Source organism: Coregonus clupeaformis, unplaced genomic scaffold (genome assembly GCF_020615455.1).
Source record: "Coregonus clupeaformis isolate EN_2021a unplaced genomic scaffold, ASM2061545v1 scaf0313, whole genome shotgun sequence".
Classification (NCBI taxonomy): Eukaryota; Metazoa; Chordata; class Actinopteri; order Salmoniformes; family Salmonidae; genus Coregonus; species Coregonus clupeaformis.
In genome coordinates this window covers 404,086-431,664 of record NW_025533768.1, presented here as the reverse complement: position 1 = coordinate 431,664, position 27,579 = coordinate 404,086, and the positions used below count along the sequence as shown (strand labels likewise).

Here is a 27,579-nt window from a genome sequence, read left to right as displayed (position 1 = left end):
TCATGTCCAGCCAGGCCCCAGCTTTGCTCACTCACTCAGATCCTATCCAATCCTATAGACAAGTGTGACAGTGTTTTCATACTGAGCAGAGGACAACATTGTGTTTTCATACTGAGCCGAGGACAACATAGGTGCTGCTGTGTGACTCTTTTAATCTAGATTAGTGTTTTTCTCCCTTGCCAGGACTCTAATAATCAGATTGTTCAGCGTTTGCTTGGCGCTTCTTCAAGAGGGAGGAGAGAGACGCGAAGCAAGGGCTCCTCGGTTATATGGTGGTGTCTCGGCGCATACTGTTACTGTTCATGCTGGTTCATGCTGGTTCAGGAGATCTGCACGTCTGAAGTGAGGCTACGAGAGACTATCCGTGCTATTACATCTATTGGGAGTTTTTTCCTACGCCATGCAAGGCAAAGCGAACGCGTGCAAAGCGTGAGCAAAGTTATTTTAACAGGGTTTAAATTCTAGTCAGTCCACTGCAGTGCATCCCTGTGCAGTATTCGGACATACAGAGTGCTGCGCTCTAGTCTGCAGTCAGACTGCGGCTTTGACAGTTTTGAGAGCGAAATCGAAAGACGACTGAATTTAACGAGAGTGACTTGGGTCTTATTCCTTACCTGTCAATCAACGGGGATAACAGTATCCGCTATAGCCTACATTATGGGTCCTTCATTGTCGTTTTGATGGTGTTCAGGTGAGTAGCTCTAAATTCGAGTGGGTAGGCTATGTTTTGTCATCGCCAAAGATATTGAAGTAAGTATATTTTGAATCAACAAAATATAGGCCTATGTTTAGCAGTCATTTAGCATAGATGGTTTAGCCCTGAAATTTGACTTGAATTAGCCTATATTGAAGTTTGATCATGTTTACATTTGGCATTTTAGGCCTGTAGAAAAAAACAAAGTAAAAATCACATTAAGACCTATGCACGTCATGGAAATAATAACCAAAACAAAAACACAGTAAGTCTGATGCAACCGGTGGATAAACACTCTTCAACCACTTGTGTGTGTAGCCTTATGCCCTAATGCCAGGACAGCTTTATTGTTCTCCAGGATAATCCCATCAGATTATTTGTCTGATGTAAGAATAGGATGGCCATCAATTAGACATAATTTGTCTAATCCAGATGAGTTAGATCTCTCTGCCTGCCTGCCCTCCTGACAGGGCCCCACATGAATATGCCTACACAGGCCTGTGCAGGTCAGGGTAAAGACAGTGGTGTTTCGTTTAGTTTATTAGGATCCCCATTAGCTACTGCACATGCAGCAGCTACTCTTTCTGGGGTCCACATAAAACATATAAATACAGTGCCTTCAGAAAGTATGCATACCCATTTTTTTGTGTTACAGCCTGAATTCAAAATGAATTAAATCGATTTTTCTCTCTCACCCATCTACCCACACTACCCAATAATGACAAAGTAAAAACATGTTTTAAATTTTTTGGGCAAAATTATTGATAATGAAATACAGAAATACTGTATCTCATTTAAATAAGTATTCACACCTCTGAGTAAATACATGTTAGAATCACATTTGGCAGTGATTACAGCTGTAAGTCTTTCTGGGTAAGTCTCTAAGAGCTTTGCACACCTGGATTGTACAATATTTGTGCACATTATTCTTCAAGCTCTGTTAAATTGGTTGTTGATCATTACTAGACAGCCATAGATTTTCAAGCTGATTTAAGGTCAAAACTGTAACTAGGCCACCCAGGAACATTCAATGTCGTTTTGGTAAGCAACTCCAGTGTATATTTGGCCTTGTGTTTTAGGTTATTGTCCTGCTGAAAGGTGAATTTGTCTCCCAGTGTCTGTTGGAAAGCAGACTGAACCTCTAAGATTTTGCCTGTGCTTAGCTCTATTCCGGTTGTTTTTAATCCCAAATAATTGCCTAGTCCTTGCCGATGACAAGCATACCCATAACATGATGCAGCCATCCCCATGCTTGAAAATATAAGAGTGGTGCTCAGTGATGTGCTGTGTTGGATTTTGCCCAAACATAACGCTTTGTATTCAGGACATAAAGTTAATATCTTTGTCATATTTCTTTGCAGTTTTACTTTGGAGCCTTATTGCAAACAGGATGCATGCTTTGTAATATTTTTATTCTGTACAGGCTTCTTTCTTTTCACTCTGTCATTTAGGTTAGTATTGTGGAGTAACTACAATGGTGTTGCTCCATCCTCAGTTTTCTCCTATCACAACCATTAAACTCTGTAATGGTTTTAAAGTCACCATGGTGAAATCCCTGAGCGGTTTTCTTCCTCTCCGGCAACTGAGTTCGGAAAGACACCGTGTCTTTGTAGAGACTGGGTGTAGTAGTAAACCATCCAAAGTGTAATTAATAACTTCACCATGCTCAAAGGAATATTCAATGTCTGCTTCTTTTTTTTTACCCATCTACCGATAGGTGCCCTTCTTTGCGAGGCATTGGAAAACCTGCCTGGTCTTTGTGGTTGAATCTGTGTTTGAAATTCGCTGCTCGACTGAGGGACCTTACAGATTATTTATGTGTGGGGTACAGAGATGAGGTAGTCATTCAAAAATCACGTTAAACACTATTATTGTACACGGAGTGAGTGTTTGCAACTTATTATGTGAGTTGTTAAGCAAATGTTTACTACTGAATTTATTTAGGCTTACCATAACAAAAGGCCTGAATACTTATTGACTCAAGACATTTCAGATTTTCATTTTTTATTAATTTGTAAACATTTCTAAAAACATAATTCCATTTTGACATTATGGGGTATTGTGTGCAGGCCAGTGACACAAAATCTCAATTTAATCAATTTTGAATTCAGGCTGTAACACAACAACATGTGGAAAAAGTCAAGGGGTGTGAATACTTTCTGAAGGCACTGTACATGACAAAGTACAGAACAGTTATAGACAAGGACATTAAATAAAATACATATATATATATATATATATATATATACAGTAAGGGAAAAAAGTATTTGATCCCCTGCTGATTTTGTATGTTTGCCCACTGACAAAGACATGATCAGTCTATCATTTTAATGGTAGGTTTATTTGAACAGTGAGAGACAGAATAACAACAAAAAAATCCAGAAAAACGCATGTAAAAAAAATTATAAATTGATTTGCATTTTAATGAGGGAAATAAGTATTTGACCCCCTCTCAATCAGAAAGATTTCTGGTTCCCAGGTGTCTTTTATACAGGTAAGGAGCTGAGATTAGGAGCACACTCTTAAAGGGAGTGCTTCTAATCTCAGTTTGTTACCTGTATAAAAGACACCTGTCCACAGAAGCAATCAATCAATCAGATTCCAAACTCTCCACCATGGCCAAGACCAAAGAGCTCTCCAAGGATGTCAGGAACAAGATTGTAGACCTACACAAGGCTGGAATGGGCTACAAGACCATCGCTAAGCAGCTTGGTGAGAAGGTGACAACAGTTGTTGCGATTATTCGCAAATAGAAGAAACACAAAATAACTGTCAATCTCCCTCGGACTGGGGCTCCATGCAAGATCTCACCTCGTGGAGTTGCAATGATCATGAAAACGTCGAGGAATCAGCCCAGAACTACACGGGAGAATCTTGTCAATGATCTCAAGGCAGCTGGGACCATAGTCACCAAGAAAACAATTGGTAACACACTACGCCGTGAAGGACTGAAATCCTGCAGCGCCCGCAAGGTCCCCCTGCTCAAGAAAGCACATATACAGGCCCGTCTGAAGTTTGCCAATGAACATCTGAATGAACATCTGAATGATTCAGCGGAGAACAGGGTGAAAGTGTTGTGGTCAGATGAGACCAAACTTGAGCTCTTTGGCATCAACTCAACTCACCGTGTTTGGAGGAGGAGGAATGCTGCCTATGACTCCAAGAACACCATCCCCACCGTCAAACATGGAGGTGGAAACATTATGCTTTAGGGGTGTTTTTCTGCTAAGGGGACAGGACAACTTCACTGCATCAAAGGGACGATGAACGGGGCCATGTACCGTCAAATCTTGGGTGAGAACCTCCTTCCCTCAGCCAGGGCATTGAAAATGGGTCGTGGATGGGTATTCCAGCATGACAATGACCCAAAACACACAGCCAAGGCAACAAAGGAGTGGCTCAAGAAGAAGCACATTAAGGTCCTGGAGTGCCCTAGCCAGTCTCCAGACCTTAATCCCATAGAACATCTGTGGAGGGAGCTGAAGGTTCGAGTTGCCAAACGTCAGCCTCGAAACCTTAATGACTTGGAGAAGATCTGCAAAGAGGAGTGGGACAAAATCCCTCCTGAGATGTGTGCAAACCTGGTGGCCAACATCAAGAAACGTCTGACCTCTGTGATTGCCAACAAGGGTTTTGCCACCAAGTACTAAGTAACGTTTTGCAGATAGGTCAAATACTTATTTCCCTCATTAAAATGCAAATCAATTTATAACATTTTTGACATGCGTTTTCTGGATTTTTTGTTGTTATTCTGTCTCTCACTGTTCAAATAAACCTACCATTAAAATTATAGATTGATCATGTCTTTGTCAGTGGGCAACGTACAAAATCAGCAGGGGATGAAATACTTTTTTTCCCTCACTGTGTATATATATATATATATATATATATATATATATATATATATATATATATATATATATATATATATATATATATATATATATATATATATATATATTTATTTATTTATTTATTTTTAAATGTATTTTATTTTACCTTTATTTAACTAGGCAAGTCAGTTAAGAACAAATTCTTATTTACAATGACGGCCTACACCGGCCAAACCCGGACGACGCTGGGCCAGTACCAGTCAAAAGTTTGGACACACCTACTCATTCAAGGGTTTTTCTTTATTTTTACTATTTTCTACATTGTAGAATAATAGTGAAGACATAAAACCTATGAAATAACACATATGGAATCACATATTAACTAAAAAAGTGTTAAACAAATGAAAATATATTTTGTGTTTGAGATTCTTCAAATAGCCACCCTTTGCCTTTATGAAAGCTTTGCACAATGATGTTCCAAGATGAGATGAGCAATGTGTTTGACCCAGTAGTAATAGGAGGAGGGGTGGGCCTCAGCAAGATTTTGGAATAGGTTTAATCTGAAACGCCTGGACACAGGGTTGAGGGGAGGAGAGGAGGGGAAGGGAGCAAGCTGCCCTGTAAGTATGCCAGAGGTGGCCTAGCTGCTTTGGTCTCTGTAAGCTCATCGAAGTCAGTCCTCTTACATTACCTCACCTGAAATGAACTATTCACCCTGGTCTCCTATCTCTTCCCATGGATAGTCCCCCATAGAGGACAGCAGACAGCCACTAAGAACTTTAGTCTTCGTTAGCAGGGGTAACGAGTGTATCATGTCGGCTATGACACTCATAATATAAATATGATGTCACTTTTTTATTACTGTGACAGCAAAAAAATATTCTTCTGCCAACCTCCACACACAGCCTGGGATTTGAACCGGCAACCTACTTTCCAGGTATTACTTTTTCTCTCCCTAACAAAGTCCCTGCGAGGTGGTTATGTGAAGGCGGTCCCTGGAAAGATGTGGAGAGTTGTTTGTCGTTGTCAGGTACTAGAAGTTTAAGTTCAGGCTAATTGACCCTAATACCCTGATCCCAAACAATAGCTGTGTCTCAAATGGCACCCTGGTGCACCCAATGTCTTCGTTCAACACACCACATTCTAATCCACATGACCATTTTCTTACACGATACTGCAGAAACAGTGCTGTTACACATTGACCGTGGCTAACCAACTGGGAGGAGTAGGTGAGAATTGCAGACAACCGTGACAGGTGGTGACAGACGATGGCTGCCAGAGAGTTGCAGTAGGCCTATAGATCCAGCCGGTGCACAAACTTAATACTAGTCATACCGACTAAAAATAGTACATGTTTTCATTGACGTCAGCTTCATTGATCCTGTGAAACACTATGGACTCATATCAGTGCCTGTGGCTGCAGTTTCAGTTTCTACTAAAACTCTCCACCAAGGAGCGTGTCTGAAATGCTGCCAAACGTTTGCTGACTCAAGGCTTTCGAAGGAAGAGAGTTTTTACTATCGCTGTCGCTGTGGATTGATCTGGATTGACTGTGAAGTCTAAATTGATTAGGATAATGCCATGGGTATCTGTAATAGATTAGACCCATGTCTAGGCTCTCACTTCAGTCTGATTGTATGCAGTGGTTCAGTATGGCAGGCTATGGGAAGCCCATATATGCTAGTAAGTAATAACACTGGGTCAATCTCAATTGGACTCCCTTGATTCCTCATGTCCTCCCTCCTAGTCTCCTTCTCAAAGCACATTAGAGCAGAATATAGTAGATTTGTTTTGAGGGGGGGTAGATCAGCTATGAAATTAGCAGATAGAATTGGAGACTATCAAATAACATTACATTGATCATTTCCAATCCCCTTTTTATATAAATATATAGAGAGTGCATTCGGAAAGTATTCAGAAATACCATATTTACATAAGTATTCAGACCCTTTGCTATGAGACTCGAAATTGAGCTCAGGTGCATCCTGTTTCCATTGATCATCCTTGAGATGTTTCTACAGCTTGATTGGAGTCCACCTGTGGTAAATTCAATTGATTGGACATTATTTGGAAAGGCATACACCTGTCTATATAAGGTCCCACAGTTGACAGTGCATGTCAGAGCAAAAACCAGCCATGAGGTCGAAGGAATTGTCCGTAGAGCTCAGAGACAGGATTATGTCGAGGCACAGATCTGGGGAAGGGTACCAAAAAAATTCTGCAGCATTGAAGTTCCCCAAGAACACAGTGGCCTCCATCATTCTTAAATGGAAGAATTTTGGAACTACCAAGACTCTTCCTAGAGCTGGCCGCCCAGCCAAACTGAGCAATCGGGGGAGAAGGGCCTTTGTCAAGGAGGTGACCAAAAACCCGGTGCTCACCCTGACAGAGCTCAAGAGTTCCTCTGTGGAGATGGGAGAACCTTCCAGAAGGACAACCATCTCTGCAGCACTCTGGTCTGACGAAATCAAGATTGAACTCTTTGGCCTGAATGCCAAGCGTCACGTCTGGAGGAAACCTGGCACCATCCCTACGGTGAAGCATGGTGGGGGGATATTTTTCAGTGACAGGGACTGGGAAACTAGTCAGGATCGAAGAAAAGATGAACGGAGCAAAGTACAGAGAGATCCTTGATGAAAACCTTCTCCAGAGCGCTCAGGACCTCAGACTAGGGCGAAGGTTCACCTTCCAACAGGACAACGACCGTAATCACACAGCCAAGACAACGCAGAAGTGGCTTCGGGACAAGTCTCTGAATGTCCTTGAGTGGCCCAGCCAGAGCCCGGACTTGAACCCGATCTAACATCTCTGGAGAGACCTGAAAATACACTGCTCAAAAAAATAAAGGGAACACTTAAACAACACAATGTAACTCCAAGTCAATCACACTTCTGTGAAATCAAACTGTCCACTTAGGAAGCAACACTGATTGACAATAAATGTCACATGCTGTTGTGCAAATGGAATAGACAACAGGTGGAAATTATAGGCAATTAGCAAGACACCCCCAATAAAGGACTGGTTTTGCAGGTGGTGACCACAGACCACTTCTCAGTTCCTATGCTTCCTGGCTGATGTTTTGGTCACTTTTGAATGCTGGCGGTGCTTTCACTCTAGTGGTAGCATGAGAAGGAGTCTACAACCCACACAAGTGGCTCAGGTAGTGCAGCTCATCCAGGATGGCACATCAATGCGAGCTGTGGCAAGAAGGTTTGCTGTGTCTGTCAGCGTAGTGTCCAGAGCATGGAGGCGCTACCAGGAGACAGGCCAGTACATCAGGCGACGTGGAGGAGGCCGTAGGAGGGCAACAACCCAGCAGCAGGACTGCTACTTCCGCCTTTGTGCAAGGAGGAGCAGGAGGAGCACTGCCAGAGCCCTGCAAAATGACCTCCAGCAGGCCACAAATGTGCATGTGTCTGCTCAAACGGTCAGAAACAGACTCCATGAGGGTGGTATGAGGGCCCGACGTCCACAGGTGGGGGTTGTGCTTACAGCCCAACACCGTGCAGGACATTTGGCATTTGCCAGAGAACACCAAGATTGGCAAATTCGCCACTGGCGCCCTGTGCCACAGGGCTTTAGTCCAGGTCTGGGAGGAGATCCCTCAGGAGACCATCCACCACCTCATCAGGAGCATGCCCAGGCGTTGTAGGGAGGTCATACAGGCACGTGGAGGCCACACACACTACTGAGCCTCATTTTGGATCAGCCTGTAGTGTGGTTTTCCACTTTAATTTTGAGGGTGACTCCAAATCCAGACCTCCATGGGTTGATAAATTTGATTTCCATTGATAATTTTTGTGTGATTTTGTTGTCAGCACATTCAACTATGTAACGAAAAAAGTATTTAATAAGATTATTTCATTCATTCAGATCTAGGATGTGTTATTTTAGTGTTCCCTTTATTTCTTTGAGCAGTGTAGTTGTGCATCGACGCTCCCCATCCAACCTGACAGAGCTTGAGAGGATCTGCAGAGAAGAATGGGAGAAACTCCACAAATACAGGTGTGCCAAGCTTGTAGCGTCATACCCAAGAAGACTCGAGGCTGCATCACCTGCTATTTCTAATCTCCCTATAAGCCAATGATTGACACGTGGAGACAAGTAGGTAAAAGCTTGTTTCACTCTTACGGATTCTCTACTCCGATTCTCTACTCCGACAGGACTCCCTGATTTCCCTAGGGAGAGTCCATTGAGTTAATTAGGCCTAATGTCAGCAGTACACCAGGGGTGTGTCAAATGGCACCCTTTTCTTATACAGTGCACAACCTTTCACCAGAGCCCTATAGGCCATGGTCAAAAGTAGTGCACTCTATAGGGAATAGGGTGCTATTTAGGACACACAGCAGCACTCAGCATTCTGGAAGGAAACCAGCTCTGTTTAATGACCACCCGCCCCTCTCTTGAATTTGCATGACCATAGCTGATTGGTTCAATTCATCTTTGACTCATTATGGCAAAATGTACTAGTCTGAGTAAGGGAAAATGGTCTGCTCTTTCCTCTGCTACAATGTGTCAGCAGCGTAACAAACTGTTTGATGTGTGTGCGTGTGTCTGTGTGTGTGTGTGCGTGTGTCTGTGTGTGTGTGTGTGCGCTTTCAATAAACATGGTGTTCTATAGACAAGTTTACGCGCTGTATCCCGGGTGGCGCCATAACTCTACACAAATGCATTTCATTTCCGCCGGAAGTTGTTGGCACAACGTCTGCCGGTGTAAACACAGCGATGTCGACGCTAGCTTGGGAACACGGTTCTACTACTATGCCGCAACCCGTCAAGGAGCGGAGGGGGAGGAACTTGCAAGGGACTATTTGGAAACTCTGGGCAACAGCATTGAAACCAAAGGCTTAGTGGTGTGCGAAAAGGAACCGTGGCTTGCAGCATCTCCCGATGGAGTGATAAACAACGACATTCTGTTGGAGATCAAATCACCTGTGATGGGAAACAAGTCACTTGCAGAATTTTTGGCAACAAAGAACTGCGAAATCACAACTGTGGCAAACGGAGATAGGGTAGATTACCATATTGCCTGCAATGGTCCAAAAGGCTACTACATGCAGGTACAAATTGGGATGCACTGCACAGGGCTTCAGCACTCCAAGTTGGTGATCTGGAACAAAACTGAGCACCTAGAAATCGAAGTACCCTACGACCAAGGCTTCGTCCAGGGGCATATCATAAGGCTGCGCACATTCTACTTTGCCCACATGCTCCCGAAAATTGTTGATGATTTTGTTGAGGGAAGGTTACAGTTCTGCAGTAAATATCTCAGCATTTTAAAACCAAAATAAACTGCCTTATTTAGGTCATGCCCACAGGAGCCAACAGATGTCCATTGTTTACATGATCTCTTTATGCTGTGCAATATATCAGTGTGCCTACTGTTTGAGTGAAAATAAAGTTTGATTTAATTTCAATCCTTAGAGTGCTACAATTTATTTTAACACAGTTCATAATTCATAGTAAGCTCATACTGTACATAAATAACACTGGATTAATTAATTGTTTTGAGGAAACTAAACAAATGGCTTCAACAAGAAAGATTGCGTGTTTAATCTTAACAGGTATTAAAAAGTAAAATACAAAAGCAGCCCACACAATTACATCACTATGAAAATATTCATATATAATATTAAAAAAATACAATGCACGCAGTATTTGTTGTGTTTATCTGTATTTAATGAACAACATGGCTGGGTGTTGGTAGACAGGGACACAGGGCAAGATTCTAAACCTCACTGATCAGTGGACTCTTCAGGTTAACTAGGCCAGCACAGATGGTTAAGATGTTGTCCAGTTTCGGTGCCATGCTGATGGGAACATTCTGGGATAAAATCTTAAACACCTTCAGTCTCTGGATTGCTCTTTCCACATGTATGCGGACATTGGCTACTCGCCTGGTGCGTGTCGTCTCCTCATTGGTCAACTGATTGCGCCTGTAGGTGAAAGCAGGGATGTTCAAACTGACCCTTCTCTCATCAAGCAAGTCTCGAATGGTGAACCCACGGTCCGCCATGACCTCATCACCAGCCCTCAGATAGTCTAGGAACCCACTGTCCATGGTGATAAACTTATCGCTGCTTCTGCCAGCATAGGCATCAGATATAAACATGATTAGCCCATTAGGGGCCACAGCGACGAGATATTTCACAGTGTTGCGTGATTTATACTGGCTGAAAGTGTCACGCCTTGAGTCGTGGTTTGTGGCTCTCTGCATGCCACTTTCGGCACAGTCAATGATGCAGGTGGTTCGAGGGTAGTTCCTCTGAAACGACAAGGGCATGGTGGCACGAATGGTCTCTCTTGGAAGCCAGGGGATCAGGACTTTGAACTGTTCACCCATCACGTCAATCCAGTGACTAATCACAATGCTTGCCATGGATGTAGACACATTGAAGCGGTGAGCAATATCTCCTAATATTAGGTTTAGTTTTAGTTTCATCAATGTCATAAGTATTTGGTCAACAACAGGAAGGGTAATTGATGGCTTACTGAAAGGCAACAACACCGTCACCAGGGTGAAGAATTGAACCATAAGCACTCCTGTATACAGCCGGGACCTAGCATCATCAATGACCGTGGTGCTGGTCACAGTAGGACCCATTTCTGCCTCGCACTGTGTGGCCTTGTCTACTTTAACAGACTGTGTTGTTGAACAGTAAATGTGATCAATATGTGACGGATCCTCCCATTGGGTCTGGGCATCTCGAAATTTTGGTGTAGCAGGCTCGGCCTCACAGACAGGCTGACAGGTTTCTGGAGCATCTAAAAAGGGGAAGAGAAAACATGGATGGAGCTAAATTAATGCAGGCATAGAGTCCTCTCACTACAAACATCACAATGGAAAAATGTGTACTACAACATTGCACTCACACGCACACACACAATCATCATCACAACAGCCTGCCACCTTGCATTGTATTTATGATGTAGACTAAGGCACACGCAGGCAGGCACACACACACACACACACACACACACACAATTAATGATGTAGCTATCGTGGGCATTGTTTGTCCCATCTCCAAAACAATCAACTGCCTTAGCAAAATACCGGTAGCAATGTTAATGTATGACAACTTCTTCATAATTAACAGTATTGTCAGCTTCATAGCTAAAGTTGCTGAACTTACCCTCAGATTCAAGTCTGCGTTTCTTTATCTGGGGGAGGCAGTGGTCCGCTGGGTGAGTTGACGCCTCTTTGGCTGGGGAGGGCGATTGTATCCCAACCACAACTCTGGGAAAGGATTATCCTTGGTAGGTTTTTGGTCAACAAAGTGATAGGAACAAACAAAAACGTTGAGGGGTGGTTTCTTTAGATTCAATGCCTTCAGCCAGGTCCTTGATTCCGAGTCGGTATCAGGCTTGCGAAAAAAATGTAAACAATGGAGCGCATGGACATTGCCTCTTCGTAGCTGGTTTGTGGTCGTAGCACTCTCTATCTAACCACTCGTTCAGGTGCTTTCTCGAGTTTTTGCAACCAACTACCGCACACGTCGTTCCCGAACCACTTTTCTTCATGTTGTAATTGTAATTTTTATATCCTCTTTGTCACTGCGATATCAGTGCTTTGTCGGCACAACGGAGCTAGCTAGCAAAACAAACCCAGCCCGGCAGAACGGAAGTGGATTGCATCGACGGGAGGAGTTCAGGAAGTAGAGCGGAAACGGCTCAAAAACTTGTCTATCGTAGCGTGCTGTCAGTGTGTGTACTCGTCATCCTCCACAGTGTTTGGAATATAGATTTTCCTCTCTCTCTCTCTCTCTCTCTAAGACACACACACACACACACACACATCACAAACACACACACACACACACACAACACACACACAACACACACACATACACACACACACACAACACACACATACACATGCACACACACACAAACACACACACAACACACACACACACACACACACACACACAACCCTTGTGTAAACCTGTAATCTGACTGTGGTAATGGTCCATAATGAGAGATTAGGAGTGTCTGCCCTTGGCCATCAGTGGGATTAAACCCTGAGTTTGTTCACTGTTTTACTTCTCAGATTAATCCAGAAAGTGAAGGAACTCACCTCACCAGTGTTGGAATCTTTTCTCTTCCTGTCTCTATAAGACACACACACGCATTCACACGCACACACACACATGCAAACATGCACATGCACACACACACAGAGAGAGAAACAGACACTAAACAGTTTGCTTCAGAAGGGAACAGCCCCCCAATGCCGCCTCCCGCCCACCCCTATTCTATTTATATTTACATCCACAGTCAGGCCTGATACTGCCTGACAGACCAGAGCAGTCTGTCAGATACACAGGATGAAGAAACCTGCAGGGCGCTATGTCCCAGACACTGATGCTATGTCCCAAATGGCACCCATATGGTACCACTTGGGACACAATCTCTCTACTGTCCTCCTTCAGGGATAAACAGGTGTGTGTGTGTGTGTGTGTGTGTGTGTGTGTGTGTGTGTGTGTGTGTGTGTGTGTGTGTGTGTGTGTGTGTGTGTGTGTGTGTGTGTGTGTGTGTGTGTGTGTGTGTGTGTGTGTGTGTGTGTGTGTGTGTGTGTGTGTGTGTGTGTGTGTGTGTGCGCATGTGTGCGCATGTGTGTATGATTGACATCCATCATCTTCAATCAGGGGGATGTTACTATTATGAGTGTATTCTTATGTTATAAAATATAACATTTTTGATTGATGTTTGATGATAGACTTGCAATAGGAAAATATCACTCAATGTCGCCTTTCCTTCTTCCCCATGTCTCCAGGGTCCTGTGGTTGAGTTATGACTCAGACTGGGGAAGAGAATGCTACTCACCGTGCAGCACCCAGTGATCCCCAGCACCATGTCTTACTATCCTAGAGCCAGCCACTGTGTTTGGGGGACCACGTCTCCATAGCTACAGCATCAAAATATACACATCTTTAATACATGAAAACTGAGAAGGGGATGGAACCATATCTCAGATTGAATGTGAGTACTGTGGATATTGAGTAGTAACAAACATAGTCTTACAAACTGTCAGAGGCAGAGAGAAGAACAGCATGGAGGACAGTGAGCTCATCTTTCTGGAGCGCCATGATGAGGGCCCTACTGTGGAGCCAGGAGTCAGGGAGGGTCCTACCGTGGTCTTCTCCAAAGACAAGCCTGGAGTCAGGGAGGGTCCTACCGTGGTCTTCTCCAAAGACAAGCCTGGAGTCATGGAGGCCAGGGACAGTAGGCCCGACTCAGGCCTGGGGCTAGGGTTGGGGCTGGAGCCAGGCCAGGGACGCCGCTCCTCGGGCTTCCACGTCCCCCTCTCCCCCTCCTCCCCGGGCTCCCTGGCTGACCTGGCCATGGCCTCGACACCCCCAGGCCTGGTGAAGTCCTCCTCCACAGAGCTGCAGACCAAAGAGACTAGTTCCTTGAGAAGCTCCAAACCCCTCCTCAGCCTGGTCAAGTCCCTCTCCACTGAGATCTCCCGCCTCGAACCTGAGGTCTACCTCTCCAAGTCGGACTCCAAGCTCCACATGCACCCCTGGAAGCAGTTCACCCAGACCCAACCCAAGCTCCAGGAGGCTGGTTCTGGGAATGATAGCTTGACGGCACCCCCGTCCCCCGTCTCCCCCACGGAGCCCAAAGGAAGTTCCCTGATGACCGAGTTTGAGGACACGCGAAGGAAGTTCTCGGAGGCCATGCAGGACCCCATGAGCATGTGGGGTAAGATGATGGGGGACGAGTCGAGCTCGGGGAGCCCCAAACAGAAGGTGTCTGGGGGGGTCGGGGACTCACCTGCCTCCCTTGGTAGCTGTGGAGGTGGTGGGAGTGGGACCCCAATGAACATTGAAGACAGGAGCACAGAGACACAAGTAAGATACAGACGTGGAACAGACAGCGAACTGGGTGTGTGTGAAACCCCACTGAGGAGACCCAGGAGGGGCCCTCTGAAGCCCTCGCTCTCCCCAGAGCACCACAGCCAGCTGGGGGATAGCCTCTACGAGATCTGCACCAACGGAGACCTCATCCAGGTGGTGGAGGTCCAGGGGGGCGGAACCAAGGGAGCTGGTACCAGATGCCAGCATCGAGGAACCCGTCACCAGGCTCAAGGCAGGATTCCTGGAGTTCCTGTGGCCTCAGTGCCTGTCCGCTGGCTATTGTTTGTGGGCGTACTGGCCTATGGGTTCTTTGTGCTCCCTCTGCCCTCCTATGTGACTGGGCTGTCCCTGGGGCTAGCTTGTGGGTTCCTGTTAGGGTTGGTGGTGGTCCTGGTGTTCACGCCCCGTCAGCGCTCCAGAGCTTTGCCACCCTGGGGCACTACAGGGGCCCGGTGGTCCCAAGACAACAGCCTGCTGCCCTCGGACCCTGTTGGTGGGCCGCGCACAGATGCAGAAGTCCTGGAGGTGAGTTTGAGGATATGGAAGTGGTCACACACACATACACACACACAAGTACCAAAGATTGATAGAGTTACAGTAGGTAAACACAGACGGACGGACAGACAGATTGTCACAGACAGACAGGCCGGCAGGCAGGCAGACGGTCAGCCTTTAAAAATACAAAGAGAACAGGCTTTCATCTTTTTTATATCTTTAAAAAAAATTGTTGATACATTTCTCTCATGAACCAAAGCGAGAGCAACAAACTGTATCTATGGTAACAATCATTACTACTGTGTCTCTATAGAGTGGAGGAGTAGAGACCTTTGTTTCTGTGAAGCAGAGCATGAATGAGGCCAGGTGCTGATTAGAGAGGATAGTGAGGACTGAGGGGCTTACAGCCTAGTACAGATACAGCATTACAGACCATACGGCTGCTTCTTCAATGGCAGCCTATTCCCTTTGTGGTGCACTACTTTTGACCAGGGCCCTGGTAAAGAGTTGTGCACTACATAGGGGATAGGATGCCATTTGGGACGCATACCATCTCTCTCAGTTGTTGCCCATGTAGTCCCTGTACATCCTCTGCCCCTTGGCCTTTGATTAGTGAGGAATGAGGGGCTTATAGCCCGGTCCAGATACAGCACAGCCCATCTCAGTCTACTGTAGCCAAGGTAGTCCCTGTGCACCCTCTGGCCCTTGGCCTCTTAGAGCTGGAGCTACACAGTGCTAATAATCACCAGAGCCCAGTTTAAAACCCTCTGTGTCTAGGCCAGTTGACTTGCTAGTCTGATGGATTGGTTGTGGATTGGTTGTGGTTTAACGTCTGTCTATCTGCGCGGCAGACTTCCACCTGTGATGTCACTCTGTGATTTGCATATTCATAATTGTTTCTCCAATCACCACTACTGAAAGGATAGACAATTGCCGCTGTGTGTCTAATTGTGTCTAATTGTGTGTCTAAGTGTGTGTGTGTGTGTGTGTGTGTGTGTGTGTGTGTGTGTGTGCGTGCGTGCATGTGCGTGTCTCATCTACCAGTCCCTTAGCTGCAGCAGCTGTGATATTTCTGTCTTGATTAATTCAGTTGGCTCTAAGCTGAACCCAAGACATAAGAAACACATAATAAGCTCAGTAGACCACTGCAAAACAGTCAAATTAGGTTGAAACTTTTAAGGCTATAAGCCAATGCAATGTTGCATGCTGCATTCAGTGTTGTATTTCAGTTTACAGTAGGCATGTATACAGCTTAGTACATAAGATGCAAGTATCTGTGTTTCTTCCAAGTCCAGTAGGTGACCAATCAGATTGATGTCACAGCATGACTACCTTACCTAAGCCCTAAGCCTGAGTTCTGCCTCGGAGGAACAGAAACATACCTGATTCACACTGTAGGGCCGACCCAACCCGTACTGGTCTGGCTTGCATATTTTATTTTCATATAGTCATTTCCAGCGTGGTTGCAGCAACTATGATGGAGGTATAACCATGCCAGTCCAGTGCAGCTCCACTTTGCTCAGTAGTGTAAAGGAGTAATAGAGAGCTGCACCTAGCTCTGGTTTCACTGCCACAGATTTGACTACAGGTAAATCACAGCGCTCAATATCCAATGAGTATTCAGGCAAAACTAGGAAGGGTTATACTAGAACAAATACAGCAGGAAGGAAGACAGATTTGAGACAATTTGCTGACTGTGAGTTATGTACATATTACCTTTGAGAGATAATTCATGGTAAACACTCTGTAAACAACAACAGCAACAGTAAACATCAGTGAAAAGCTGTGACTGCCCAAGTGAACACAATGTAAGAAAGTGAAAGAAATGTGAGTTTATTAGAGTGAGAGAGAAACACTAACAAACAAACAAAGCTCACCAGGCGATACCCCAGAGTGCTAGAGCCAGTCTCCTGTGAGAGATGAGACATGTATAGAGCCAGTTTCCTGTGATAGATGAGACATGTATAGAGCCAGTTTCCTGTGAGAGATGAGACATGTATAGAGCCAGTCTCCTGTGATAGATGAGACATGTATAGAGCCAGTCTCCTGTGATAGATAAGACATGTATAGAGCCAGTCTCCTGTGATAGATACAGTGCATTCGGAAAGTATTCAGACCCCTTGACTTTTTCCACATTTTGTTACGTTACCGCCTTATTCTAAAATGGATTAAATTAATTGTTTTCCTCATCAATCTACACACAATACCCCATAATGACAAAGAGAAACCAGGTTTTTATAAATGTTTGCAAATGTATAAAAAAACTAACAACAGAAATACCTTATTTACATAAGTATTCAATAAAATAAAGAGTGTCGCGCCTCTACCTCTTATGGTTTCCACCTCTTCTCCTGCTGTTGGAGCACGGAACCCCCATTTTTCCTCTTAGGGAACGTGTTGGGTGAAATGCTGTTGTTCACCGTAAGCCCCTATGGGCTCTGTTCAAAAGGAGTGCACTATATAGGGAATAGGGTGCCATTCTAGACACAACCCAAACCTGTACTATACATCCTCCATGCATTCTAGGGCTGGATGAACGAGATGCCTGTGTACGACCCGGAGACCTACCACCCGTCCCTCACCCACTCTGTGTATGCCACCCTGGAGGGCAGCCGCCTGCGCCTGGCCTACCCCCGCACCAACATCCCCCGACGGGCAGCCTTCGACGAACTGCCCCATGAAGCCGTGTTCCTGCGCTCACGCTGCTACCAGCTGGCCAACTGCAAGGTCAGTGTGTCCAAATAGCATGACATTTGCTTAAGGATTTCTGAAGCATCTAGTCTTTATAAAGGGTTTATGAAGGCTTTGTTACGGTAAGTTGTTCATTATTTATTGTTTCTTATTTCAAACCAGGTCTCCCTGTTGCCTGCTGCCTTGGCACGGAAGAGAGTTTGGAACAAGAAGTACCCCATCTGTATCATACTGGCCGAGGGAGAGGTGGGGAGAGAGGAGGAGGAGAGAGTGGAAGACGGGCAAGAGGAGGAGGAGAGGACAGACAAGCAGACACTCCCAGACACACAGACACAGGGCCTCCCCGACACTCTCTACCTCTTTGGTCGTACAGGAAGAGAGAAGGAGGATTGGTTCCAGCACTTCCTGTTAGCCTCGAGGTCAGAGGTCAAGAGCAGCCCAATCAGAGACATGCCCAAGTCTGGTAAGAAACCGTGCTGCCCCCTACTGACATGGTAGGTTACATCCCAAATGGCACCCTATTCCCTGTGGGCCCTGGTCAAAAGTAGTTCACTACATAGGGAATAGGGTGCCATTTGGGAAACACCCTGGACAGGAATCAGTGGTTTGTCATTTTTCATATATAATAAGGATTGAATTGAGTGTAATATTATTTTAACCACCTCCCTCCCGTGTTCCTTACCCCCTCTTGCCCTGTCCACCTGTCTTCCTGACTCTCTCCCTCTCTCTATCCTCCTCCATATCTCCCCACTTCCTTCCTTCTCTCTCTCTTCCCCAGAGGTGTTATGCAGTGGGGGCTCCAGTATGGGCAGTACAGAGCACCTGCCCCCTCTGGTTGGCCTGCGTGACCTGGTGGAATACGGCTCTTACATGAGCCGCCTCATTGGCTTAGAGGGTAGCAGTCCCAGCCCCAGCTGCTGCCACAGCGACCAGGGAAGCCCCACAGCTAGGAAGAGGGTACGCTACAAGACGGGACTATTAACCTGGTGGTTCAATGGTGTTTCATACAAATAAGTTTATTCTTCCCCATATGGCTCTGGTCAAAAGTACTACACTACATACAGTATCTGCCAATCAGATCACCATTTTGGGTACTTAACCTCTGAACCTTTACTATCGTTTGAATCCTTAACATAACTCACATTGATTAGAATACATAAATACAGCCACAGTTACAATCCAGTCAGTCTTTGGCCTTGGAGAGAGGAGGATAGATACTGACTGACTCAGCTAGATGCTGTATACATGCTGAGTGGACTAAATGGATCAGATATCACCTGGATGGGATATTAATAGGAGCAGTGTACCTGGTTGTGTTGTATTCATTGGGCACCAAACGGAAGCAAACAACCAAAACGGGGAGGGACCTACCTGAATTTGACCGATAGGAAATGTTTGTTTCTGTTTCACGTTGTGGCTTGTTTGCTACGGTGTGCACTAAGGAATATGACCCAGGTTTGGCTGTGTGTTCTGTTCTGATGTCCTGTGTGGTGAGCATCTGTTGTGGAGTAAGGTAGTAGTGAGATGGGGCCTGATCCTAGATCAGCACGCCTACTGTGAAACATTTTTTGTAATCCGTCTCTGTTCTGTTCTCTCCTCTATCCAGTTCCCCAGTGAGGAGGCATCAGCAGAGGGGGGCTGCCCAGCAGAGGGCCAGCCGGCCTGGGTCAATGCCCTGGTGGGGAGGATCTTCTGGGACTTCCTCCGGGAGAAGTACTGGGTGGACCTGGTGGCCCACAAGATCCAGAAGAAGCTGAGTAAGATCAGGGTGAGTCTGGGGGTGGGTTGGGGAAGGGGGGTGAGTGGGTGGATGAATGGATGAGTAGGTGGGTGGGAGGGAGTGTTGGTAGATGGATGGATGGGTTTGTGGGTCAGTGGGTGGGTGGAGGAAATGTCTGTATGTAAAGAAAATAATATCGATATCCTCCATATCTCTGTCACTACATGGTAAGTCCTATAGAATCCAACTACAGGACATGATCCTCTCACTGGGGTACTGGGTACTGGGGTACGGGGGTACTGGGATATTAAGGTACTGGGGCACTGGGGTACTGTGGTACTGGGGTACTGGGTACTGGGGCACTGGGGTATTAAGGTACTGGGGCACTGGGGTACTAAGGTACTGGGGTACTGGGGTATTAAGGTACTGGGGTATTAAGGTACTGGGGCACTGGGGTACTAAGGTACTGGGGTACTGGGGTATTAAGGTACTGGGGTATTAAGGTACTGGGGTATTAAGGTACTGGGGCACTGGGGTACTGCTCTGTGCTTGTTACTTATACATCAGTCATACTGTTGAGCACGAGGTCAGACAAGGGCAGCAGGGTATCAACATTGGAGAGTGGAAAGGAGGAGGAGGGTTAATGCCTTGTCAGCTCCCTCTATTATGGGCTGTCATGTGCTGCAGCTCCCCATCACTCTCCATCACACTCACACACACTCCCCATCACACACACACTCACACTTCCCACCACGCACGCACACACGAGACATACATTTTCTGAACACCATTATTGTTTGTTCTCCTGTAGTTGCCGTACTTTGTGAATGAACTGAAGCTGGCAGATCTGGACATGGGTACCTGCATACCTCAGGCACTCAGCATCTCCAAACCCTCACTGGACCACAGAGGTGAGAGGATGTGTGTGTGTGTGTGTGTGTGCGAGTGTGTGTGGTGCATCTGTATCTTTCCCCTGCTCAGATTGATATCCTGCGCACACACACACACACACACACACACATTACTTTCTCAGACCAGGTCCAGTGCTGACTTGATACCATGTGTGTCCTAATGGAGCATACACAACTCTAGGGCTGCGTCCCAAATGGCACCCTATTCCCTTTATAGTTCACTACCTTTGACCAGGTCTGTCACTATAAAGGGAATATGGTGCCATTTGGAACGCAGCCTAAAGCTCCTTCCTATTGTCTTCCTCCGCAGGGATTAGCAATCTGCTTAACATTGATCTTCCTACACACACAATAACATGCTAACGCTACATCCCATTAGGCTACTATCGTCACTAGTCTCAACTTGCCATATGGCACAGAATGACAATACTACATCTGCCCCCTCCCTTTCCTTTTATGATAACATGACAACAATAATGGTTGTCTCGAATAGGAAATCAATTAAAATCATGATTCGATCCAAAATGTGTGTGTGCCTGACTGCGCGAATCTCTCGCTGGCTTCTGTATCACCTTAATAAAGACCTCTCTCTCTAACCCCCCCATCCCTCTCTCTCTAACCCCCATCCCTCTCTCTCTAACCCCCCATCCCTCTCTCTCTAACCCCCATCCCTCTCTCTCTAACCCCCCCCATCCCTCTCTCTCTAACCCCCCATCCCTCTCTCTCTAACCCCCCCATCCCTCTCTCTCTAACCCCCCATCCCTCTCTCTCTAACCCCCCCATCCCTCTCTCTCTAACCCCCCCATCCCTCTCTCTAACCCCCCAACCCTCTCTCTCTAACCCCCCACCCCATCCCTCTCTCTCTAACCCCCCCCTCTCTCTAACCCCCCTCCCCCATCCCTCTCTCTCTAACCCCCCCCATCCCTCTCTCTCTAACCCCCTCCCCATTCCTCTCTCTCTAACCCCCCATCCCTCTCTCTCTAACCCCCCCATCCCTCTCTCTCTAACCCCCTCCCCATCCCTCTCTCTCTAACCCCCCATCCCTCTCTCTCTAACCCCCCCATCCCTCTCTCTCTAACCCCCCCCATCCCTCTCTCTCTAACCCCCCTATCCCTCTCTCTAACCCCCCATCCCTCTCTCTCTAACCCCCACCCCATCCCTCTCTCTCTAAACCCCCTCCCCCATCCCTCTCTCTCTAACCCCCCTCCCCCATCTCTCAGGCCTGTGGTTGGAGATGGAGGTGGTGTATACAGGCTGCCTACAGATGACCCTGGAGACTAAGTTGAACCTGTGTAAACTGGGGAAGGAGAAGTCAATTGGGGTGGAGGCTGACGGAGACATCCCAGAGACCAGCCAAGTAGGGTAAGACCATAGAGTTGGATAGAGGATCAATTGGACCAAAGCCTGTTTCAGCATGGGCAATGCCATTGAGGGCTTTCACCATTTAAAAGTTGTCCATTGCAGAGACAGAAGATGAGCTCTCTAGTACATCTCTATGGGTAAGACCTGATCCCAATGTCCTCGTACATCACCGAACAGCCTGCGTCTCAGATACACTGTTTTGCCTCATGCTGTGTGTGTGTGTGTTGCCTGTATAAAGGAAACAGTTTTGTAATCCTGATTACAACGACGATAGAAGTTGTGCCATGACTCATGATGACACAATCATTTGGATCCAAATGCAGTATTTATAGTATGTGTGTGTGTGTCTCAGCTCCAGGCCCAGGCTGTGTGTATTAGCTGACAGTGATGAGGAGTCCTCCAGTGCCGGCTCGTCTGATGAGGAGGAGGTGCCGCCCACCGAACCCCAGGGAACTCTGGGAGATAAGAGCACAGGCACGCCACCACCACCAGCGACTGATGGGTAAATTGATATTGTGTCCCAAACGGCACCCTATTCCCTATGGGCCTGGTCAAAAGTAGTGCACTATATAGGGAATAACTTGCCATTTGGGACGCAGGTCATAATTAAATGTATTATTTTACATTCTTTAATGACAAGTTGTTAGCCCTTGTACTGTTTTGTTCACTGGATGAAAGACTGTTGGTCTCACTTTAAAGTGAGCTCCACGGTTGAACCAGGTGATTATTTTCAAGTGGGGAAAAAAACTGTTGTTAAATTAGCGTTTTTTAAAGTTTGTAAGTGTTTTTAAATTAGTGTTTTTATTGAGCTGCGTTTCATGTCTCCTCTCAGTGGGAGTGGTGGCAGCACCGGCAGACGGTTCCTGAGGTTCGTAGACAAGATCGCCTCGTCCAAGTACTTCCAGAAGGCCACGGAGAACGAGTACATCAAGAAGAAGATTGCTGAGGTCTCCAACATGCCACTGATGCTCACCGTGGAAGTTCTAGAACTCTCGGGGACTCTAGCTGTCAACATTCCACCTCCCCCTACTGACAGGATATGGTACTGCAAACCTGCTAGTTTTAACCATAGGAATAGAATCATTCTAGTTCTGTGGTTTTATCATATCATTGTGTAGATACACTGAACTGAAAGGTACATTGGCTCTTGTTTTTGTTTAAGTCTCAAATAGGTATTTATCTCTCTCCCTCTCTCTTTCTGTCTCCCTGACTCTCCCTCTCTATTTCTCTCTCCCCGAATCTCCCTCTCTCTTTCTGTCTCCCCCCACAGGTACAGTTTCCGCGTGCCTCCCAGGCTGGACCTGCGTGTGCGTCCCATGCTAGGGGAGAGGGAGGTCACCTTCACACACGTCACAGAGTGGATCGAGAAGAAGCTGAGTCGAGAGTTTCAGGTCAGTCTGTCCTCCACCTGTGAGGTGGCGCCTCAACATGACATCATACACGAGACTGACGTCATGATATAGTGCTGTGGTCAGGGTTAGCATAGGCCCAAGCATGATGATACTGTAGCAACAGAATGGTTGTTTGATTCCTGTCTGGATTCACTGTACTCATAGGTAAGGGGCCGAAGTGTTTGCATCAGCTATTTTCATATCTCAAATCAAATCAAAGTACATTTTATTGGCCACATGCGCCGAATACAACAGGTGCAGACATTACAGTGAAATGCTTACTTACAGCCCTTAACCAACAGTGCATTTATTTTTTATAAAAAAGTAAAATAAAACAACAACAAAAAAGTGTTGAGAAAAAAAGAGCAGAAGTAAAATAAAATAACAGTAGGGAGGCTATATATACAGGGGGTACCGGTGCAGAGTCAATGTGCGGGGGCACCGGCTAGTTGAGGTAGTTGAAGTAATATGTACATGTGGGTAGAGTTAAAGTGCATATAAATAATTAACAGAGTAGCAGCAGCGTAAAAAGATGGGGTGGGGGGTGGGGGTGGGGGTTTGTGCAAATAGTCCGGGTAGCCATGATTAGCTGTTCAGGAGTCTTATGGCTTGGGGGTAGAAGCTGTTGAGAAGTCTTTTGGACCTAGACTTGGCACTCCGGTACCGCTTGCCGTGCGGTAGCAGAGAGAACAGTCTATGACTAGGGTGGCTGGAGTCTTTGACAATTTTGAGGGCCTTCCTCTGGCCTGGTATAGAGGTCCTGGATGGCAGGAAGCTTGGCCCCAGTGATGTACTGGGCCGTACGCACTACCCACTGTTGTGTCGTCGGCAAACTTAATGATGGTGTTGGAGTCGTGCCTGGCCATGCAGTCATGGGTGAACAGGGAGTACAGGAGGGGACTGAGCACGCACCCCTGAGGGGCCCCTGTGTTGAGGATCAGTGTGGCAGATGTGTTGTTACCTACCCTTACCACCTGGGGCAGCCCGTCAGGAAGTCCAGGATCCAGTTGCAGAGGGAGGTGTTTAGTCCCAGGATCCTTAGCTTAGTGATGAGCTTTGAGGGCACTATGGTGTTGAATGCTGAGCTGTAGTCAATGAATAGCATTCTCACGTAGGTGTTCCTCTTGTCCAGGTAGGAAAGGGCAGTGTGGAGTGCAATAGAGATTGCATCATCTGTGGATCTGTTGGGGCGGTATGCAAATTGGAGTGGGTCTAGGGTTTCTGGGATAATGGTGTTGATGTGAGCCATGACCAGCCTTTCAAAGCACTTCATGGCTACAGACGTCAGTGCTACGGGTCGGTAGTCATTTAGGCAGGTTATCTTAGTGTCCTTGGGCACGGGACTATGGTGGTCTGCTTGAAACATGTTGGTATTACAGACTCAGTCAGGGACATGTTGAAAATGTCAGTGAAGACACTTGCCAGTTGGTCAGCACATGCTCGGAGTACACGTCCTGGTAATCCCTGCGGCCTTGTGAATGTTGACCTGCTTAAAAGTCTTACTCACATCGGCTACGGAGAGCGTGATCACATAGTCATCCGGAACAGCTGGTGCTCTCATGCATGCTTCAGTGTTGCTTGCCTCGAAGCGAGCATAGAAGTGGTTTAGCTCGTCTGGAAGTCTTGTGTCACTGGGAATCTCGCGGCTGTGCTTCCCTTTGTAGTCTGTAATAGTTTTCAAGCCCTGCCACATCCGACGAGCGTCAGAGCCGGTGTAGTACGATTCAATCTTAGTCTTGTATTGACACTTTGCCTGTTTGATGGTTCGTCGGAGGGCATAGCGGGATTTCTTATAAGCGTCCGGGTTAGAGTCCCGCTCCTTGAAAGCGGCAGCTCTACCCTTTAGCTCAGTGCGAATGTTTCCTGTAATCCATGGCTTCTGGTTGGGGTATGTACGTACGGTCACTGTGGGGACGACATCATCGATGCAGTTATTGATGAAGCCAGTGACTGATGTGGTGTACTCCTCAATGCTATCTGAAGAATCCCGGAACATGTTCCAGTCTGTGCTAGCAAAACAGTCCTGTAGCTTAGCATCTGCGTCATCTGACCACTTTTTTATTAACCGAGTCACTGGTGCTTCCTGCTTTAGTTTTTGCTTATAAGCAGGAATCAGGAGGATAGAGTTATGGTCAGATTTGCCAAATGGAGGGCGAGGGAGAGCTTTGTATGCGTCTCTGTGTGTGGAGTAAAGGTGGTCTAGAGTTTTTTTCCCTCTGGTTGCACATTTAACATGCTGGTAGAAATTAGGTAGAACGGATTTAAGTTTCCCTGCATTAAAGTCCCCGGCCACTAGGAGCGCTGTCTCTGGATGAGCGTTTTCCTGTTCACTTATGGCCTTATACAGCTCATTCAGTGCAATCTTAATGCTAGCATTGGTTTGTGGTGGTAAATAGACAGCTATGAAAAATATAGATGAAAACTCTCTTGGTAAATAGTGTGGTCTACAGCTTATCATAAGATACTCTACCTCAGGCGAGCAAAACCTCGAGACTTCCTTAGTATTTGATTTTGTGCACCAGCTGTTGTTTACAAATATACACAGACCGCCACCCCTTGTCTTACCGGAGTCAGCCGTTCTATCCTGCCGATGTAGCATATAGCCCGCTAGCTGTATGTTGTCCATGCCGTCGTTCAGCCACGACTCGGTGAAACATAAGATATTACAGTTTTTAATGTCCCGTTGGTAGGATAACCGTAATCTTAGGTCATCCAATTTATTCTCAAATGATTGAAGATTGGCTAATAGGATTGATGGGAGAGGCAGTTTTCTCGCTCGCCGTCGGATCCTTACAAGGCACCCCGACCTACGTCCACGATATCTCCGTCTCTTTCTCATGCGAATGACGGGGATTTGGGCCTTGTCGGGTGTCTGTAGGATATCCTTCGCGGCCGCCTCGTTGAAGAAAAAATCTTCGTCCAATACGAGGTGAGTAATCGCTGTCCTGATATCCAGAAGCTCTTTTTGGTTATAAGAGACGATGACAGAAACATTATGTACAAAATAAATTACAAATAACGCGGAAAAACACACATAATAGTACAATTAGAGGGCTGTAAAACGGCAGCCATCTTCTCCGCGCCATCATGTGTTCTGTACAGACTAATAAAGTTGTCACAAATTATTTATAATACTATAAGTCCGATCCCAGCCATCTGATACCATACCAGTGTTAAGGTGCACCATACAGAGTGTTATGTTATTATTATGTTGATCCTGCAAGTTGCTAGGACTTCATCTTCTGTATTGTTATCCATGTATAGTTGTCTCAGCCATGCTTGTTGTTCTTTCGTCCACTGCAGAAGGAGTTTGTGATGCCCAACATGGACGACCTCTATCTTCCTCTCATGTCCTCCGTGCTGGACTACCCTCCAGCATCCCAGCATTCTCCAGCCCACTCCTCACGCCGCTCCTCCAACGACTCCCAATACTATGTGTCTGAATAGCGCCTCACTGTGGCGTTGGATGGAGAGAAAAATACATGGAAAACCATATTGCTAATGGAAAACCAGTGGGCATGGGTCCACAGTGGATTCTGAGCAGATGGAGCTTGGTTCAGTCCTAGCTTGTGAGGGATGGTCATAGCAAAGCCTGTGGCGGGCACGTACAACGTGGCATGACGACTGGAGAGTGGCATGCCTATGCTCTGAGCAGCAAGAGGGACCTGGTATAGCGCCCGGCTCTACTGATCTAGAAGACTTCACTTAGATAGCACTCTGCAATAGGGAAGTGACCTGCAATAGCCCTGTAATGAACCAGGTTGACGTTTATTAGGATGAGTCTTGTCCGTGAGGCAGAACTGAGCGATTTCCACTAGATGGTACAGCAAATTCAAAATTGTCTGTATTGTAAAAATTAATAAACAAAAATGTGCTTTTTGGTCTTAATTTAAATTCAGATTTTATGACTTTGTAGCAGTGCCAGCTAGTGGCCAATCTGCATAGCTGCCTCCAGAACAAGATTCATGACGGAAAAAGCTAACCTGCGTAATAAAGATAGTGATTGCGTCCCAATTTGCACCCTAATCCATATATATATATATATATATATATCACAGGAGGCTGTTGAGGGGAGAACGGCTCATAATAATGTCCGGAACGGCACCTGGAAACCATGCATTTGATACCATTCCACCTATTCCGCTCCAGTCATTAACAGGGAATAGGGTGCCATTTTGAATGAAACAGCAATAGGTACATATTTGTCCACTTGAAGGAAAGTATGGGCATTACTCTGGTATGAATTGTTACTGTATAATGACGATGCTGATACACTGAATTGGAACCGAATAAGTTTGTCCTCAACTCCTGAAGGTGAGCGTTGTACTCATGTTGTCCGGTGGGCTGGCCAGAACATTGGTGTATTATTAGCCTGACAAAATGGACTCCTTGGACAACTACTTGAACAATTCCTATTTGAAAGTGATTGTAGCCCAGAGAAGATTCCTTGGAGATTATTGGTTCTCTAAAACGTTCTCGTCATTTTTGCTTGTTGTGGTAGATTAAGGCAGCAAATGGCTTTCTGCATGGATTTTTGGACAGCGTACCCTCTCTTCATTGATCAACTAAACAATAGCTTGTACATTTATACATTATTATCAAGATATTGTGATGGACTG

The 27,579-nt window shown here is 46.1% G+C and overlaps 1 protein-coding gene across 1 annotated transcript; it reads left to right on the top strand.

Annotated features, from left to right (window-relative positions):
- The first annotated feature begins 50 nt into the window (after window positions 1-50).
- Window positions 51-27,026, top strand: LOC121551833 (testis-expressed protein 2-like). The gene is made up of 12 exons (XM_045214790.1): window positions 51-691; window positions 13,304-14,915; window positions 17,412-17,612; window positions 17,739-18,039; window positions 18,355-18,533; window positions 19,183-19,344; window positions 20,108-20,207; window positions 21,428-21,569; window positions 21,922-22,071; window positions 22,402-22,611; window positions 22,840-22,960; window positions 26,264-27,026. The coding sequence occupies exons 2-12, from the start codon at window positions 13,581-13,583 to the stop codon at window positions 26,405-26,407; spliced, it is 3,045 nt and encodes a 1,014-aa protein (XP_045070725.1). The 5' UTR covers window positions 51-691; window positions 13,304-13,580; the 3' UTR covers window positions 26,408-27,026.
- The last annotated feature ends 553 nt before the right edge of the window (window positions 27,027-27,579 follow it).

Excerpts from the sequence above, each read along its gene's own strand:
- LOC121551833 (XM_045214790.1), top strand. The coding sequence starts at position 13,581 with ATGGAGGACAGTGAGCTCATCTTTCTGGAGCGCCATGATGAGGGCCCT. Across the intron at positions 21,570-21,921 it reads CCAGAGACCAGCCAAGTAGG|CTCCAGGCCCAGGCTGTGTG; the intron begins GTAAGACCATAG and ends TGTGTGTCTCAG. Across the intron at positions 22,072-22,401 it reads CCACCACCAGCGACTGATGG|TGGGAGTGGTGGCAGCACCG; the intron begins GTAAATTGATAT and ends GTCTCCTCTCAG.